This window comes from Exophiala bonariae, assembly GCF_035927105.1.
Source record: "Exophiala bonariae strain CCFEE 5792 chromosome Unknown scaffold_17, whole genome shotgun sequence".
NCBI classification, from domain to species: Eukaryota; Fungi; Ascomycota; class Eurotiomycetes; order Chaetothyriales; family Herpotrichiellaceae; genus Exophiala; species Exophiala bonariae.
This window is the reverse complement of record NW_027042492.1, coordinates 530,935-546,077: the sequence shown is the minus strand read 5'-3', so window position 1 is coordinate 546,077 and position 15,143 is coordinate 530,935. Positions and strand designations below refer to the sequence as shown.

Sequence of the window (15,143 nt, the reverse complement as noted above, 5' to 3'; positions counted from 1 at the left end):
TTTGGAATAGTTATTCAACCCAGCTTCATCCAACTTAGGACAATAAGGAGTCCAAAAAGCCATCCTAGTGTCGATTTTGGGCGGCTGGACGACTTCCTGCCGAATAAATCTTGTATAATCGGAGCCAATACGGCAGTCTCAGTGGATCAAATGTACCCGCTCGCGCCGAGGAACTCACTATGTGGCGGCTCAAATCTTAGGAGACGATTTAATCGCTCGAAGAATGATCTAGCCCAGCCGGAATCTGGCATATAGAAGCATCGGGGCCAGCCTGAGAAAGCTCTTTGAATTGTGATGCCGAGGGTTGATGGGGAGTGTTGGTGTTGCTAACCAAGCCATCGAATGCAGCTCGGCCCGAGGGCAAATGCAGCAGCGGCCCGGGCGACTGCCAACACTACGGGCATGGGGAGATTTACTTGCACTCACGCGAGTTACGTACCGGTCTTTGCTGTGATCAGCTTAGCGGACCAACGATCGCAGCTTCGATTGCTCTGTCGAGCCTTGTGGGGCGTTGAAATTGGGCTTGGACTGGAAAGCGCGAGTAATTGTACCCTTTCACAGGTCGGTCAAACTATGTATGGGCATTGTAAAGTGCTTTGGTGAACTCAAACGTTGTAATTATGAAGACTGTCGACCTTCAGCAAGAACGAGGTGCGCCCGTGCGGACGTCCTTCTCATCAGGCTCCCACAACAAGGCTCAGACACTGTCGGGAAGTTTGACCCCGGTGGGAGGCGTGACCATGGAAAAACAGTTTTTCGGTGTCAAACGGCCTCTGAGAGTGATTGTAATTGGAGCTGGCATATCTGGGCTCAATTTCTTTAAGAGAGCTGAAGAGCAAGGTGGGAATCTAGAGATTGTATGCTACGAAAAGAATGCCGATATTGGGGGCACTTGGCTCGAGAACCGTTATCCTGGTTGTGCCTGTAAGTCCACAGAAGGTGTGAATACTTGATGCATTTCTGATCAATATGAAAGGTGACATACCCTCTGTCGTTTACCAGTTTCCATGGAGACCTGCTCGGTGGTCGAGATACTGGTCCTATTCAGAGGAAATTTGGAGTTATCTCAAAGTGGTTGAGCAAGAAAACCGGTTTGTCGAGAAATATGTTAAACTACAACACCAGGTCGAGGAACTATCGTGGAGTGACAAGGAGGCAAAATGGAGAGTCAGCGTCCATGACGTTCAGCATGACCTCCATTTTTATGATGAAGCTGAAGTGGTTATCAACTGTACTGGGGTTTTAAGTAAGTGGAAGTGGCCTTCCATTCCAGGCCTGCAGACGTTTCAGGGAACTCTACTCCACTCTGCCGCCTGGGACTCATCTATCAGCTTGAAGGGGAAGCGGGTCGCACTCGTTGGTGCTGGTAGTAGCGCTGTGCAGATTTTGCCCAACATCTACCCAGATGTCGAGAAGGTATACACATGGGTGCGTAGCAAGGTTTGGATAACCGGAAACTTCAGCCAAAGTTTCACGCGAGCTGACGGATCCAACTACCAATATACGGACGAACAGCAGAAAATCTTCGATGAGGCTAATAATGATGAATACCTCGCGTACCGCAAAATGGTCGAGCAACCATTTAACCGGCGTTTCGAGTTTATTATGAATGGTACCGAGGCGCAAAAAGCTACGTTCGATTATTGCGAGGAGCACATGAAAACCAACCTCCAAACAAGACCGGACCTTATCGAAAAGATTGTACCGACCGACTTCTACGTTGGTTGCAGAAGACCCACTCCCGGCTATGGCTATCTTCAGAGTCTATGCGCATCGAAAACCACCGCGTATACAGAAACCTTGGAGACTATCAGTGAAAAAGGGTTTTTTGACCCTGACGGCAATGAGCAAGAAGTAGACGTCATAATCTGTGCTACTGGATTCGACACGTCTTTCAAACCTAGGATTCCACTTCTTGTCAATGGGGTAGACATGCGCCAGAAATGGACTCAAGAGCAACATCCACCTTCGTACCTCAGTGTCGCGCTTGGGGGAGTACCAAATTATCTGATCTCTGGGGGTGCATACTTCCCTGTCGCGCATGGATCATTTTTTCCTCTCATTGACTCGTTCTGTAAATACGCCCTCAAGCTCATTGAGAAAATCCAGGTTGACAATATTGCCTGGGTGGCACCAAACGAAATGAAAACGAAGCAGTTTCTGGGACGTGCCAACGACTTCCTAAAGCAAACGGCTTGGAATGGGCCTTGCTCGTCATGGTTCAAAGGTGGGACAGTGGATGGTCAGCCTGCGCTCTACCCCGGGTCACGGCTGAGCTTCATGAAACTTATCGAGAATGTTCGCTTCGAGGACTACGACATTGAGTACTTGGACCCAGATGATCCTTTTGCTTTCCTAGGAAATGGGCAGCATGTATGTGAGGAAGATGGAAGCGATGTCACGTGGTATCTAGGGACAAACAGCGACCAAAATCTGAGTGACATTCTGCTCAAGCGAATGGCAGCTCCTAAATCAGTGTGATCGGCGCGACATTTACACGATATCATGGGGGGCTTGAGCCTGCATTGCTATCGAAGTCTGGTCTCATTTGCGTACAGAAGCGGAAGCTGTCAACACTCTATACTTATTTCTAGGCGCGGAGTCGTTATAGCTCATATAAGCTCGTTCGTTCAAGTAGGGTAATAGTGAAAGAATTAGGACGAGGCAAGGTCCATAGAAGTGCCAGTCCATCAATCTGCTCAGCCATAGAAACCGTAGGTGTACACTTTTGGATGGTGAGGCCATACCTGGACGCATCGCATTGCCGAGTCTCGGTACGGGAGAAGACTTATCAGTCAGCAAAGATTTGGGTGTTAGCGCTCCCGAGGTAATCTTGGTAAGACGATTGAACCATTTGAACGAGCCACTTGCTCTCGAGCACCCCTGAGAAGAAGATGGTGAATGTCTAGCTGTCTATCAATACAACAATCTGGTAACTTCTCTGGCACGCAGTTACCATATTTCAGTGGCCAGGATCTCTAAACGGGCAGATTTGAGCCATGGACTCAGGAGGTGGCACTAGGTTCGACACGTCTAAGAACTTCTTCAATGTAATCAATGGCAAAACCCGATCAAGCTCGCGAGCGAGTCAAGGCACAAATCCATCCACCATGGAACAACTCCCAGACGTCCCCATCGCATCTTCACTAGATCTAGACGAGGCCGTACGTGGATCCAGAGCGGCATTCGCTGAATGGTCCACGATTCCAGTGGAGAGAAGGAAGGCATTAGTGAAGTCGTTCGCTGATACATTGGAGGCACATTGCGAACCATTTGCTCATTTGCTGACGCTGGAGCAAGGAAAACCAGTCTGTAGAGCCGCGCAAGGTTCGTCATGATGTTCGCTGACAAAGATAGCTTCGATTCGCTCGGGCAGAGATCAACAACGGCGTCTTCCGAGCGCGAACGCTGTGTAACTTGGACTTAAAGGAGGAGAGCAGATTCGAAGATGAAAAACGCAGAGCTATCTTGTCGTATGCTCCTCTCGGAGTGTGTGCTTTGATTGTTCCGTGGAATTTTCCCATTTCTTTAAGCACTCAGAAGATTGCTTCGGCATTGGTGACTGGAAACACCATTATTCTGAAGCCGTCCCCTTTTACACCATACTGTGGATTGAAACTAGGCGAGCTGGCCCAGCAAATCTTTCCACCCGGTGTTTTTCAGGTTCTCAACGGCGATCATGAACTGGGCCCTTGGATCACAGCTCATCCTGGAATTGACAAGATCAGTTTCACGGGATCAATTCCGACAGGCAAGAAGGTCATGGAGAGTGCGAGTCGAACTCTAAAACGTGTGACTCTGGAGCTGTCAGTTTAACTTGGCGCTAATGTGAACCATCTCTGAACGTTACTGACTGCTACAGAGGTGGTAATGACCCCTGCATTATATGCGACGATGTCGATATCGAGGAAACTGTCGCCAAGGTAAGTATTTTCAAACCCAGGAATTTTGCTTGCTGAGCTATCTGTACAATCCACTCTGACGACATTAGGTGGCTATTATATCCCTCTTGAATTCAGGCCAGATCTGTATTGCGGTCAAGCGAATTTATGTTCAAGAAAACGTCTACGATCGGTTTCTTGATGCTTTTGTGAATTATGTGAAAGCACTCAAGCTTGGGGACGGATTCGAAGAAGGGGTATTCATTGGGCCCCTCCAGAACGAGCAACAATACGAGATTGCAAAAAGATTCCTCTCAGATATCGAGAGCCAGAATCTGAAAGTTGCCCTCGGTGGCTCGGTCAATGTGATTGGAACCGGGCTTTTCATCACTCCGACAGTGGTGGATAGGCCGCCCGACACATCTGATCTGGTGAAAGAAGAGCCTTTTGGTAAGCCACCAAATTATGTATGACACGGACTGAGTACAAAGGTGCTAATACTTCGAAGCACCAATTATACCATTACTCTCCTGGAAGAATGAAGAGGAAGTTGTCTCCCGAGCAAATGAAACTAAAACTGGCCTTGGAGGTTCCGTCTGGTCTAAAGACATCGCTCGGGCCACCAGGATTGCACGAAAGTTGCAAGTTGGAACCACTTGGATCAACGAGCATGGCGCCCTTGACCCTCGGGTACCCTTTTCAGGCTTGAAGGAGAGTGGATACGGAACAGAACTAGGTCTTGAAGGACTCAAAGCATTCTGTAACAGCAAGGTGATTTTCATTCCAAAGTAAATTAATAAAATGGGGTTAAGAACCCCTAAGATGTCGTTAAAATATACTACACAAGGCCTCTAAATGTGGAACCTGGAAACCTGATGAGGTTTGGATGATCATCGACGTAGACAATGACTACGGGTTCTGTCTGGTTGAAGAAATCATACCTCGGCGGTTCCGCCCAGCCCTTGTGTAGGCTTTTCGTCACCACAGTCAGCTTGCCAGTTGTACATAGTACCTTGCTCTTTTGCCAATCTCAAAACGGAGGTTCCGTCTCATTGCAGATTGGCTGCAATTTCCCCGGACTCCACATATCATCCCCAGGAAGTTGAAAGGCTATCTCGGTAAAGGGGTAAGCTGATTCGACAAGATGAGACGTCTACACATCATAAAGAAGTACGCTGATGAGGCTTAGCTATAAGGTTGCTCGGCTTTCACTTTTGAATATTGATCAAGATATTGCTTCAGCTCTGCCTCACGCAAACATGTTCATCCACTTCGCAAAACTTACGAGCGGTTGTTTTCTCCTGTCATCATTGGTGCAAGCCACCGTGAGTCCTGGCGCACTCGAAACGATTTCTGCAGCAGTTGATGCCAACAGTGTTGCCGCTTTCTGGAGTCCGCTGGCTGAAGCTGGTGGCTATACTTGGTTGGCATACAACCGAAACCCAATGAGTGGGAATGACAATGGACATCACAACGTCATGGTCGTCAGGCGTGGGATTGACAACGGTGTTATTTCACGAGACTGTCTGAAAGCATCAGATGGGCAGTGTGCGACGTTCCTCGATGATGCTGGACACAACACACCTTCTCTCGCAGTCGACGGAGATGGCTATGTTCATGTCTTCGCAGCTATGCACAACGAGGCATGGCATTACTATCGATCGTCACAGCCGTATTCACCCTCGCAGATGACCAGTCATTCCTCTGAAATGCCAGATTCAAGTCTCCTTATTACATATCCTGTCATCAAGAGTGATTCGTCTGGTAACCTCTGGCTCATCATTCGTGGGGACAATGGCAACGGTGTGGCGCGCGGTGGTTACCTATACAAATACACTCTTTCCTCGAAGACTTGGGCCCGCATCGCACGCTTTGCTTATGACGCCGACACAGCCGTGTACCCAGATGACATTACCTTCGACGCGAGTGGCAATCTGCACATTATCTTCGAATGGAGCAAGAATCCTGCGAGCGCTATCCGTCACCAAGGGTCATATCTGCGCTATTCTCCAACCACAAATACTTGGAGCGTGGCCAACGGCGACACAGTCTCGGTCCCAGTCACAAGATCAACGCCACAATTGGTGTTCCAACCACTCACTGCCGGCGAACAATATGACACCATCGGCGTCAACGATACAGCTGCGCCGGCTTTCCAGTCCGCAAAGCTCGCGCTGTACGAGTCCTCAGGCATAGTTCGTATGCAAGCCGCTTATCGCTACAAGGCTGCTGTGGGCGGCGTGTGGCAGGTACGCAGAGCGTACGCAACGTTTGGCGACACAGCCGGCTGGACACGCGAGATCCTATTCAGCGACACAGATACATCTGCTGCGATTGATATCACACACGACGGCACAAGTGTGCGTGTCTACTACTGCAAAATCCAAGATAGTGTGTATGTGCGAGAGAAGGTCGGGAATGCTGCGTGGACCGAGACAGCCTTGGCGGCAGGAAAGGGGGTGCAGCGTCTGAGCGTTAGTATGAGGGCGGATGGGACTGATGTTACGTATCTCGTGGCACCCAAGAATGTAAACTCAACGACGGGTAGCTTGTATCTACAGCTCGTTGGTGGTCGTTGAACGCAAAATTGGTTCGGAATATCACTTCATCCCCCTGTACGAGCCTGACAAATTGGCGACTCTTTTATGTTGGAGCTTCGAGCGTTGTTGTAATCTACCGCTACCTTGGACCTATGCCTTTATTTTCACTTCGCCTTCTCTTTGAAGTCATTTATCATATTGATCTATGGTCTACTTTATTTCTTCCTGCGTTGCTCTCTTGGACATATTTCACGGCACGCCTAGGACTTGTAATCTGTTACACAACGTCGCTAGAACGATAGGTTGTAGTTCATGATGTCTCGCACCGATATATGGGCTTAATGTGTAGATGACAGCAGTAAGATCGTCCAGTAGAAGAATAGCGGAAGACCCAATTTTACTTTGTATATGCAATCTGTCCTGACTCTGTCGCATCGGGAGGTAGCTTGGCTACCCCAGTCTACAAAGTAGATGACAGCGATCTAATTAACAGGTAACGATGACCCTCACTAATTTTCGATACCTGACTCCCCATGAAGACCTCGTCGTAGTTCCACTGCAGCATCGTGCATCAATTGTCGTCCTTTTGTCAAAATCTCTAGCAACATTGAGTGAGCATTTTCGTCATCAGGTATCTCATAAAAGCAGTAGGGTAGTCTCAAGGTGCTGTAAAAAGGGGAAACACTCACGCGAAAGTGCTAATACACTATGGCCCACACCTTCATAGCATTGCAACCGCACCGGCACCCCATGGCCCCTGAGCCTATCAGCGAACTCTTCTGCCTCGCCTCTCAGCACGTCCTCTCCCGCCACCGCAATCCATGTTGGGGGCAGACCACGCAGCAGCTCGTCTGGCGCTAGTGCCGGACTCGCATTCCAGTTCTTAGCAGCTGCTATTGGTGGTGATGATGGTTGATTAAAGTAAAGACTGCGGTACCAGAGGATGCGCGCTGGTGTAAGCCAAGGGGCATGTGGGCGCTGTAGCCAGCTCGTGGAGGTGGGCGTAGCGGTATGGTCGAGGACGGGCAGAAGAAGGAGTTGATACGCTAAGCGGATCCGAGGAGTTGTAGAGGCCGCATGGAGCGCGACGATGGCGCAGAGAGAGCCTCCGCTGTCCCAAAATAGTATTTAGATGCCTAATCCTGAGAGTGCGAGGGGAAAGAACCGCGAATATGAGAAAACAAGGGACAAACTACTTACGCACTGGTCCCTCCAATCGCAATTCGCTGCCGATCCGACCCCAGCTCTCTGCTTGCCTCTTCACTGGCAACCCACCGTAAAGCCCGTACAGCGTCTTGCGCCGCTGCGGGATAGGGGTGCTCCGGCGCCAGTCGATATGCGACAGAGACCACCACACATCCTGCCGTGCGACAGAACAAGGCACAAAGGTCATTCTCGCTTTCCAGACCACCTAGTACGAAACCACCGCCATGGAACCATAGCAGGACTGGCCAGCCGTTGGCGGATTCTGGTGGCGAGAGCTCTGGATCAGGTGTGAAGACGCGCGCTTGCAGAGGCGATCTGTCGGTGGGAGAGAGCTTGGGAATAGTGACATCTCTAATACCGCCCACGGCGACAGGTGTGGTATTGATGATATTTGCCCAGGTACGGAATGATGGTGTCCAGGGCCTCTCATCATCTGCTGGGAGGTACTGAAGGACGCTGTCGTGGTACGCGATATATTCGGGGTCAAGTCTTAGTCTGGTGGAGGGATGGAGCGGTTGATAGACTATACGTGGTTCTTTCGACGACATGGTTGGTTTTGTAGGGCTTTTGGATCGAAAGTTCAAAAAGAATAATTATAGGTTTTATTAGGTCCTGTAAGTCCACGTAGATATGTATATTTCTACCTTGAGCACCTCCTCGTGGAACTTCTGCGGCAATCCACAACTATCCTTCGGCACCTCCGTGAGTGTGGAGTATTACATGAATTTGTCACACCTTCAGAAATAAAATGCTGTATCTGAAGAATTGCGCAAGCCGACAGTAACAGTGCTTATCCACCAAGCTCCTATCGGTGTATTTACCACTGTATACGAGCAGAACAGCACCAGAATCCTGACACATGGACAGCCAGCCATATTCTGGTACCTCTCAATCGATCTATGGACGGCGAGGCACTGAATCCTTAAACTCCTTTCTCGATCACTTCCTTGTTTTGCACCGTTGTCTCACCCTTTAAGTCATCAATCGTCCCGTCGTCGGCGCCGCGCATATTTATCTTGCCAAAATGGGCGTCGATCTCTTCGAGAGTTTTCCTGGCTGTCTCCGGGTAAAGCGTATAAACCAGCACGAAGGACAATAGGTTAAAACTCATGAAGATAAAGTAGACGCGAGCGCCAATGTTAGAGACTGCTACAGGCCAGACTTGACCAACGATAATGGCACCGATCGACTGGCCAGAAGCCGCTATACCGAGACCCTTCGCGCGGACATTGGCGGGGAAAATCTTTGACCATTAGTTTCTGGCATGAAAGGATAGATTTGTCCGTAGGATGGCAGCTCATGAGGACAGGACTCAATCTTACCTCCGAGGAGTAGATCCATGTGGTTGGTCCAGCGCCAACTGAGTAGCCCAACGTGAACAAGAATATGAAGAAGATGTTACAGTAATTGGCAGCCTGATTGATTTGGTGTGGATACGCGGTCTGCAGCGCTCCATTGATCTGAAGAAAGTCTTGTTAGCATAACTGTGATATCTGCATGCCTAACCAAGCAAGTCGCCAGTCGACACGCCCAGCACAGTGACGGCTTACCATCAAACAGAATGCCATAAGCGCCGCGCCTAGTCCAAGAGCATTTCTCCGACCAACACGATCAATAAGTAAGAGGCCAACAACAGTGCATGCGACTTGTACCGAGCCGTCAATACCACTGGCAAGCAGTGCAATCTCGTCAGATGTCCCGGCTGCTTTGAAGTTGGATGGTAAATAGTATCGGATGCCAGCTGCTCCACTCATCTGCTGTAGGAAATTGAGAACCCATGCTCGCCATAGACGGGCGAAATAGGACCTATCAGTGAAGAGTATCTTGGAAGACGTGGTTGAGTTCGCTTTGTGCCAGAGAATGTTCTCATGTATGCTGTCCAACTCTGCCTGCAGGTCCTCAGGCGTGGCATTACATCGGAACAGAGCAAGACTTTTGGCGGCGTCTTCAAGACGGTCTTGCTCCAAAAGCCATCGAGGACTACAGGGTAATTAGCTAATGAACAGTCATGTTTCTGCGGACATACCTCTCGGGAAAGAACCCAATGCAAGCACAGAAGATCACGGCAGGGATGAATTGCATGGCAACGCTGAGACGCCATTGCAGGTCTTCACCGCGACCCTCGGTCCAGTGGCTGTAGCCGTAGCCGCACCAAAATGCAATGCTGATGCTAATTCAGACAGTCAGCAATCTCCTTGTCGAATGCGTTGCTATCTATCAAAGACGTTACGACGTACCCAGAAACGATGCCAATCTGGTTCAAGGCACCAAACGCTCCACGCGTAGCAGCTGGTGCAATCTCGCTGAGATAAAGTGGCACAGCGGCAGCGACCAGACTAGTGCCCAGGCCTGCTATGATGCGGCCGATAATCATCATCGAAAGATGCACTGCGCCAGCCTGCAACGCTGCGCCAACACATAACACAGCAACACCCCAGAATCCCGTCCAGCGACGGCCAAATTTCTGGTTCATGGGACCGGTGACGAAGACAAATCCGGGCCAAGAACCTATTCAAGGAGTTACCTACTAGCAAGATGTACCACTCATGCAAGACACTTACCTGCGTAGTAGATGGCGGTGATGAGCCCGATTTCTTTGGAGGAAGGATGGTCTAATGCCTTCTTGAAGCCTGGCGCCACATATATTGTAGAAACGATACCTATATCGTAGCTAGGAGTCCGTAAGCACAGTGTCTTGTGCAATAGCAGGATGGCCAACCTGGGCACTGACTTACCCCCAGAAAATTGCACCCAAGGCCATCCAAGAAGCTGCCAGGTATAGTCGCCATGGCGTCTTGTTCTTCGTAGGGCTGCTCATAACTGCTAGATTACACTCTGTCGGAGATAAAATGGTATGATAAAAAGACCAGAGATTCAAGACTAAAAGATGGCGATGATGGTGATTGTGGTTGAGGAAGCGGGCATTGCTCAACTATATATATCTGCCAATGGTGCTAGGGACCAACCTCTGGAATCCGGACTCTGAGTTATGAGAACGAGACTACATGTCTAATTCCACGCCATGCACACTTACGTTGTAGAGCGTGATGTCTCGGTTGCGTAAGCGAATAACGAGGACAACCCCATGAAAAGCTATTGTGGGCGGCTCGTGCAAAATTTCTCCAGATTTCTACAGTGGGGAGCCGGAACCCCCAAACGGAGTAGGCGGTGGCTCTCCACAAGACACACTAAGAGTGCAGAAGATGGAAATTCAGCTCGGTGGTTCCGTTCGAGCCTTGCCCACAGGTAGACAAGGATCAGAAGCAATAAGGTGAGTCAGCAAACGGAGGAGGCACCAGACTGGGTGCCAGACCACAAACTCGATATTATCGTCAATAGTAAAATCACAGTCTATCTATCTCATTTGCGTGATTCAACCGTTGCCCATTACGACAAAGTTCCCTGAATCAATAGCGGTGTCCGATCCAAACCACGTTCAAATACCGACGTCAACAGTAACGCCAACTACCATGCCGTTGAACGCCTCTACTAACACCCCAGCCAGTGCAGCAGGCAAAGCCACAGCCATCCATATATCTACCTCACGCCTGACCCAAACCATCAATCTGCACACCTTTCACATCAGTCCCGCATTGGGGCTCAACTGGACTCCCTCTCAGCATATCGAGCTCCAACTCCCGCCAGAACTTGATCTGATCAGTGGTCGTGCAGCCCTTGATGATGAAGCAAGGCGGCTACAACTGACGCCATGCCGTTACAAGCACATGTGCGACGGGGCAAACATCGACGACAAGAAAGCTGCAAAGACTGATGCTGTCGACGTCAGTACTCTTTCCCATGATACAGTAGAAATACAGTTCGTCACACGCAGTGGCACCTTGACATCACAGATTGGTCTACCACGATTTCGGGCTCTTGAAGCCTCCGTTCTTGGTTGTGGTGGAGGGTTTCCTGCCAGGCTTTTCCGCGGCATCGAAGCTGTCAATCCCGATAGTGAAGGTGCTACAGGGGTGACTGTGGCTGTAGCTGGTGGCGTGGGCATCTGCGCTTTTCTCGCAATAGCTGACAGGATTGACATCGATGCTGCCCAAGTTCGAACGGAAGACAATGATTATCGCAATGGCAAAGAGAACGTCAAGTCGCCTGTGCTGTTCTGGACTCTTCATGTTGATGATTGGGAATTTGTGCGTTTTGTTATACAAAATGGCCGGCTGGCGGTCGGTGTCTGGAGCAGAATTCACGTCTTCCTGACCTGTGGGACAGATAAGATTACACCTGGCCGAGCAAAGGGCGTGATTGAGGACATCAGCAAGCTGCTGAATGTAGATGAGAGACTAATATGTCATTTTCGACGGATGCAGGTGGATGATGTGGAGAGAGTCGTTGAAAGCAGGACGAATATCGCATCCTGCCGTCCTGGTGTGTCGCAGCGGGGCTGCTCGACAATTCACTTTTGTGGAGGTAAGTCTCTAGAGTGGCAGATTAAACGCTGGTCACGTAGCATGAAAACCTCTGTAGCTGTATATACGACAAAAATGCAGAAGTAAGTTACATATTTATTTGGTGACCTAAATACTTCTCTGCCGCAGGGCGCATGAAGGCTCACTCCGTGTAAGCCCTAACTTCAAAGACTCCTCCTCGCACAGACTTGCCGCCATTGATATTCAGCAGTCTGATGCCGATGGCATCGGTGTGCACAGACTGAGGTAGTATGATCTCTCTCTGCGCTGAATGATTGTCCGTTTCATGATAAATAACGCTTGGTAGCCCATCATTGAGCTGATCTGCGAAGTCGAGAATCTGCCACTCTCGTACACAAAATGGCATGCATGACTCTGGGTGGCCTCGAAGAACAGATTCCATGGCTGTAAGATAGATTAGTAGACGAAACTAATGGGATCGATTTTTTGACATACCGTGATCAAAATCGGTGTCGAAGCGTACTACTACACGGGTGATATCCACCGGGTTAGACCAGCGTATTGTCAGTACCTCCGCCTCCTTTGCAGGATATCCTGCTGGTACCCAGCAATTAGCTCTCTTAGTTGGACGCGCAACGCCATTACGGACATTGGCTGGACTCCAGGCCTGTATCGGTGGTGTGATCGTCAAAGCCAAGTTATGGCCCATCGGACGACGTACAGGTGTCCAACGCTCGAATTTGTCAATGCCGATGCCAGGTGGAGGATCTTGAGTGCATTCGTGTTCAACGGTCATGAAACCAGAAATCCTGGTGGACGTAGTGCACACCGCGACAGCTTCGTTTTCCATCAGGCAGAGAAATACGTATTGATCTTGTGGATTATCAGTTGAGAAATCGATACGTAACTTCGAGTCGGCCTCAGTGAGCTTGAAGCTTCTCTCCCCAAGTAGTACCTCTGGCGTGTAGTTATAAGGTTGTTGTGATCCACGCAACTGCACTGTCAGAGTGGTGTCCTCAACTGCTTGGACATCTATCTCAAAGATAGGAACAGGTCCTTTCGGCAAGGGTATCATCTGTGCCAGGCTTCTCGTCAGTACTTTTGGTGGTCCGTCAGCTGTGAGGCGCTCAAGCTTAAATTCACTGGTGGCTGTGACTTCACCACACTCCAAAACGAGATCTAGCGGATCACGCAGTTTGTACCCAGGGATGAATTGTCCGTGGCGCATGAGGTCGAGTTGCAAGAGTTGCATATTGCCTTTCCCCAGAAGCGCGACCGGGTCTACTTGGAGCTTCTTGCAAAGGCTTGCCGCCATACCAAGTGCGTTACCATTGTTTCCGGACGTTGCCATAACGCGGGTTGAACCGAAAGCAACATGTGAGGCAGATATGGTACGGCCTCCATAGAGCAAGTTGGGGATCTCTGAGCATAACATTGAAGAGAACGGAATTTGGTAGACCCCTTTGGAGTGCCACTGGGTGCAGCCGTCAATTTCTGAGAAGACTCCGTCGGCAGGGTGCAGATCGATTGACCAGCCCCCATAAGAGACTGCATCACTGTGATAGCGCTGTTCGATGATGTCCTGTTGCTTCATCATGTATGGGCCAATGAATCGTCGTGATTCTCGCTTGCCTGGTATCATGCCAACCCACTCGAGTGTGAGATTCTCAGCCTGTGGAAACTTGCCGGAGTTCTTGAAGTAATTCCAAACACCATATACCACACGCCATAATTCCCACTTGATTTTTTCTGCGTCATGTATGGTATCTAGTCTTCCTCCATACTCGATCCACCATAGCTGGCACCCCATCTCTTTGACGGAGAATGTTTTGTAGCGTGGGATTTCGGCCTCGATATCCTTGATAGCATATGATGGTGCGACATATTTCACCGGCCGTCCTGTGTCTTTGGAGTAAAAGTAGATGGAATGACCGAGTAAGTGACCGTATTCTGCCGATGGTGCAAATAGTTCTCCAAACTCGCTTTTCAGCTCAGCGCCGATGCGAAATGGTGCGCCTGCCAGGAATGATAAGACACCATCCCCAGTACAGTCGGCGAACAAGCCAGCCTTGATATCAAAATCGGTCGACGTCTGGGAACAAAACGCTTGGATGCTCGAGAGACGGTCGCTCTTTTTGTCGCAACCAACTAGTGTCGTATTAAGCAAAAGCTGAATGTTGTTTTCGGAACCGAGCATATCCAGTAACAAAGAGTCAAGTATAACAGGGTTGCCCTCTGGGTTCCGGAACATATTTTCAGTGAGGATCTCATCAACGAGCCCACCTTCGCGTGCATAGCGGTTGTTATTGAACATGTGCGATGTTGCACCCAAGATCCAAAGACGGACCTCCGACGAGGCATTGCCACCTAGAACTGGCCTGTCCTGGATCAAAATAACTTTAACACCTTGCCGCGCGGCTGTAATAGCGGTTGTTACTCCTGATAGCCCACCACCACAAACACACAAGTCGACGGCATACTGCTCGCGCTTGAATGTTCGGCTGCTTGTCGCTGGCTCGCAAATCAGCTCACGCTCGGGAAGTAATCTAGCTGGAGCCATCACAATACTTACGGCAGACCAGCCGCGCTATTTCACACACAGAGAAAGAAAATCTGTAATGCACCGTGACAACAAATGCAAATGATATATTCCTCGTCAAGAAAGTAGAGCGTAGGTTGAGATCCCTACCTACGTAGCATCATCGGGTCATCCGTGTCGTGGGTCACTATTCCCCAACATGACTCGAACTTAGATGAGGATCCCACAAGACGGATGGGTTTAGTCCTGGAACCATAAGCCGAGCTGTCCTGGTTGATCATGGTCGCTTCATCTTTGGTGAAGGCAAATTGAGAGGTGGAAATCATGGAAACCGTCGGTGGCTCCGAACGGCGACATGGCAACCCCACGAGGGAAATTGGACTAGCGTTAAAGCTGAGCCGCGGCTTGCGGAACTGCCGATTCCAGTCTCGACAAAACCATGGACCGTAGCCAGAACCTTCCCGTGTCGTTTCTCGACCACAGGTCAGGAGATCGAAAATTAAACCTGGGAAATATCGGGTGAAAGAGTCGCTGAGATCCGAGTCCGCCGCGTGTGGAAGAAGGCCATGATGACTCCACCTAGCACGTTGTTCTC

At 49.8% G+C, this 15,143-nt stretch overlaps 7 protein-coding genes across 7 annotated transcripts; 4 read left to right on the top strand and 3 right to left on the bottom strand.

Annotated features, from left to right (window-relative positions):
• Window positions 1-620: 620 nt before the first annotated feature.
• LTR84_003815 (uncharacterized protein) lies at window positions 621-2,481 on the top strand (the record flags this gene model as incomplete). The annotated part of the gene is made up of 2 exons (XM_064847399.1): window positions 621-924; window positions 977-2,481. 2 exons carry the CDS (start codon window positions 621-623, stop codon window positions 2,479-2,481), a joined length of 1,809 nt encoding a protein of 602 aa, XP_064705120.1.
• Window positions 2,482-2,999: 518 nt separating this feature from the next.
• On the top strand, window positions 3,000-4,673 carry LTR84_003814 (uncharacterized protein; the record flags this gene model as incomplete). Its single annotated transcript, XM_064847398.1, has 5 exons — window positions 3,000-3,308; window positions 3,358-3,806; window positions 3,863-3,923; window positions 3,992-4,331; window positions 4,390-4,673. The coding sequence occupies 5 exons, from the start codon at window positions 3,000-3,002 to the stop codon at window positions 4,671-4,673; spliced, it is 1,443 nt and encodes a 480-aa protein (XP_064705119.1).
• A 467-nt stretch (window positions 4,674-5,140) lies between these two features.
• On the top strand, window positions 5,141-6,460 carry LTR84_003813 (uncharacterized protein; the record flags this gene model as incomplete). The annotated part of the gene is made up of 1 exon (XM_064847397.1): window positions 5,141-6,460. The coding sequence occupies one exon, from the start codon at window positions 5,141-5,143 to the stop codon at window positions 6,458-6,460; it is 1,320 nt and encodes a 439-aa protein (XP_064705118.1).
• Window positions 6,461-7,617: 1,157 nt separating this feature from the next.
• On the bottom strand, window positions 7,618-8,175 carry LTR84_003812 (uncharacterized protein; the record flags this gene model as incomplete). Its single annotated transcript, XM_064847396.1, has 1 exon — window positions 7,618-8,175. One exon carries the CDS (start codon window positions 8,173-8,175, stop codon window positions 7,618-7,620), a length of 558 nt encoding a protein of 185 aa, XP_064705117.1.
• Window positions 8,176-8,549: 374 nt separating this feature from the next.
• On the bottom strand, window positions 8,550-10,445 carry LTR84_003811 (uncharacterized protein; the record flags this gene model as incomplete). Its single annotated transcript, XM_064847395.1, has 7 exons — window positions 8,550-8,870; window positions 8,950-9,087; window positions 9,178-9,607; window positions 9,654-9,797; window positions 9,865-10,135; window positions 10,189-10,298; window positions 10,363-10,445. 7 exons carry the CDS (start codon window positions 10,443-10,445, stop codon window positions 8,550-8,552), a joined length of 1,497 nt encoding a protein of 498 aa, XP_064705116.1.
• Window positions 10,446-10,649: 204 nt separating this feature from the next.
• LTR84_003810 (uncharacterized protein) lies at window positions 10,650-12,135 on the top strand (the record flags this gene model as incomplete). The annotated part of the gene is made up of 3 exons (XM_064847394.1): window positions 10,650-10,687; window positions 10,764-10,898; window positions 11,133-12,135. 3 exons carry the CDS (start codon window positions 10,650-10,652, stop codon window positions 12,133-12,135), a joined length of 1,176 nt encoding a protein of 391 aa, XP_064705115.1.
• A 55-nt stretch (window positions 12,136-12,190) lies between these two features.
• Window positions 12,191-14,569, bottom strand: LTR84_003809 (uncharacterized protein; the record flags this gene model as incomplete). The annotated part of the gene is made up of 2 exons (XM_064847393.1): window positions 12,191-12,453; window positions 12,505-14,569. 2 exons carry the CDS (start codon window positions 14,567-14,569, stop codon window positions 12,191-12,193), a joined length of 2,328 nt encoding a protein of 775 aa, XP_064705114.1.
• Window positions 14,570-15,143: the final 574 nt, after the last annotated feature.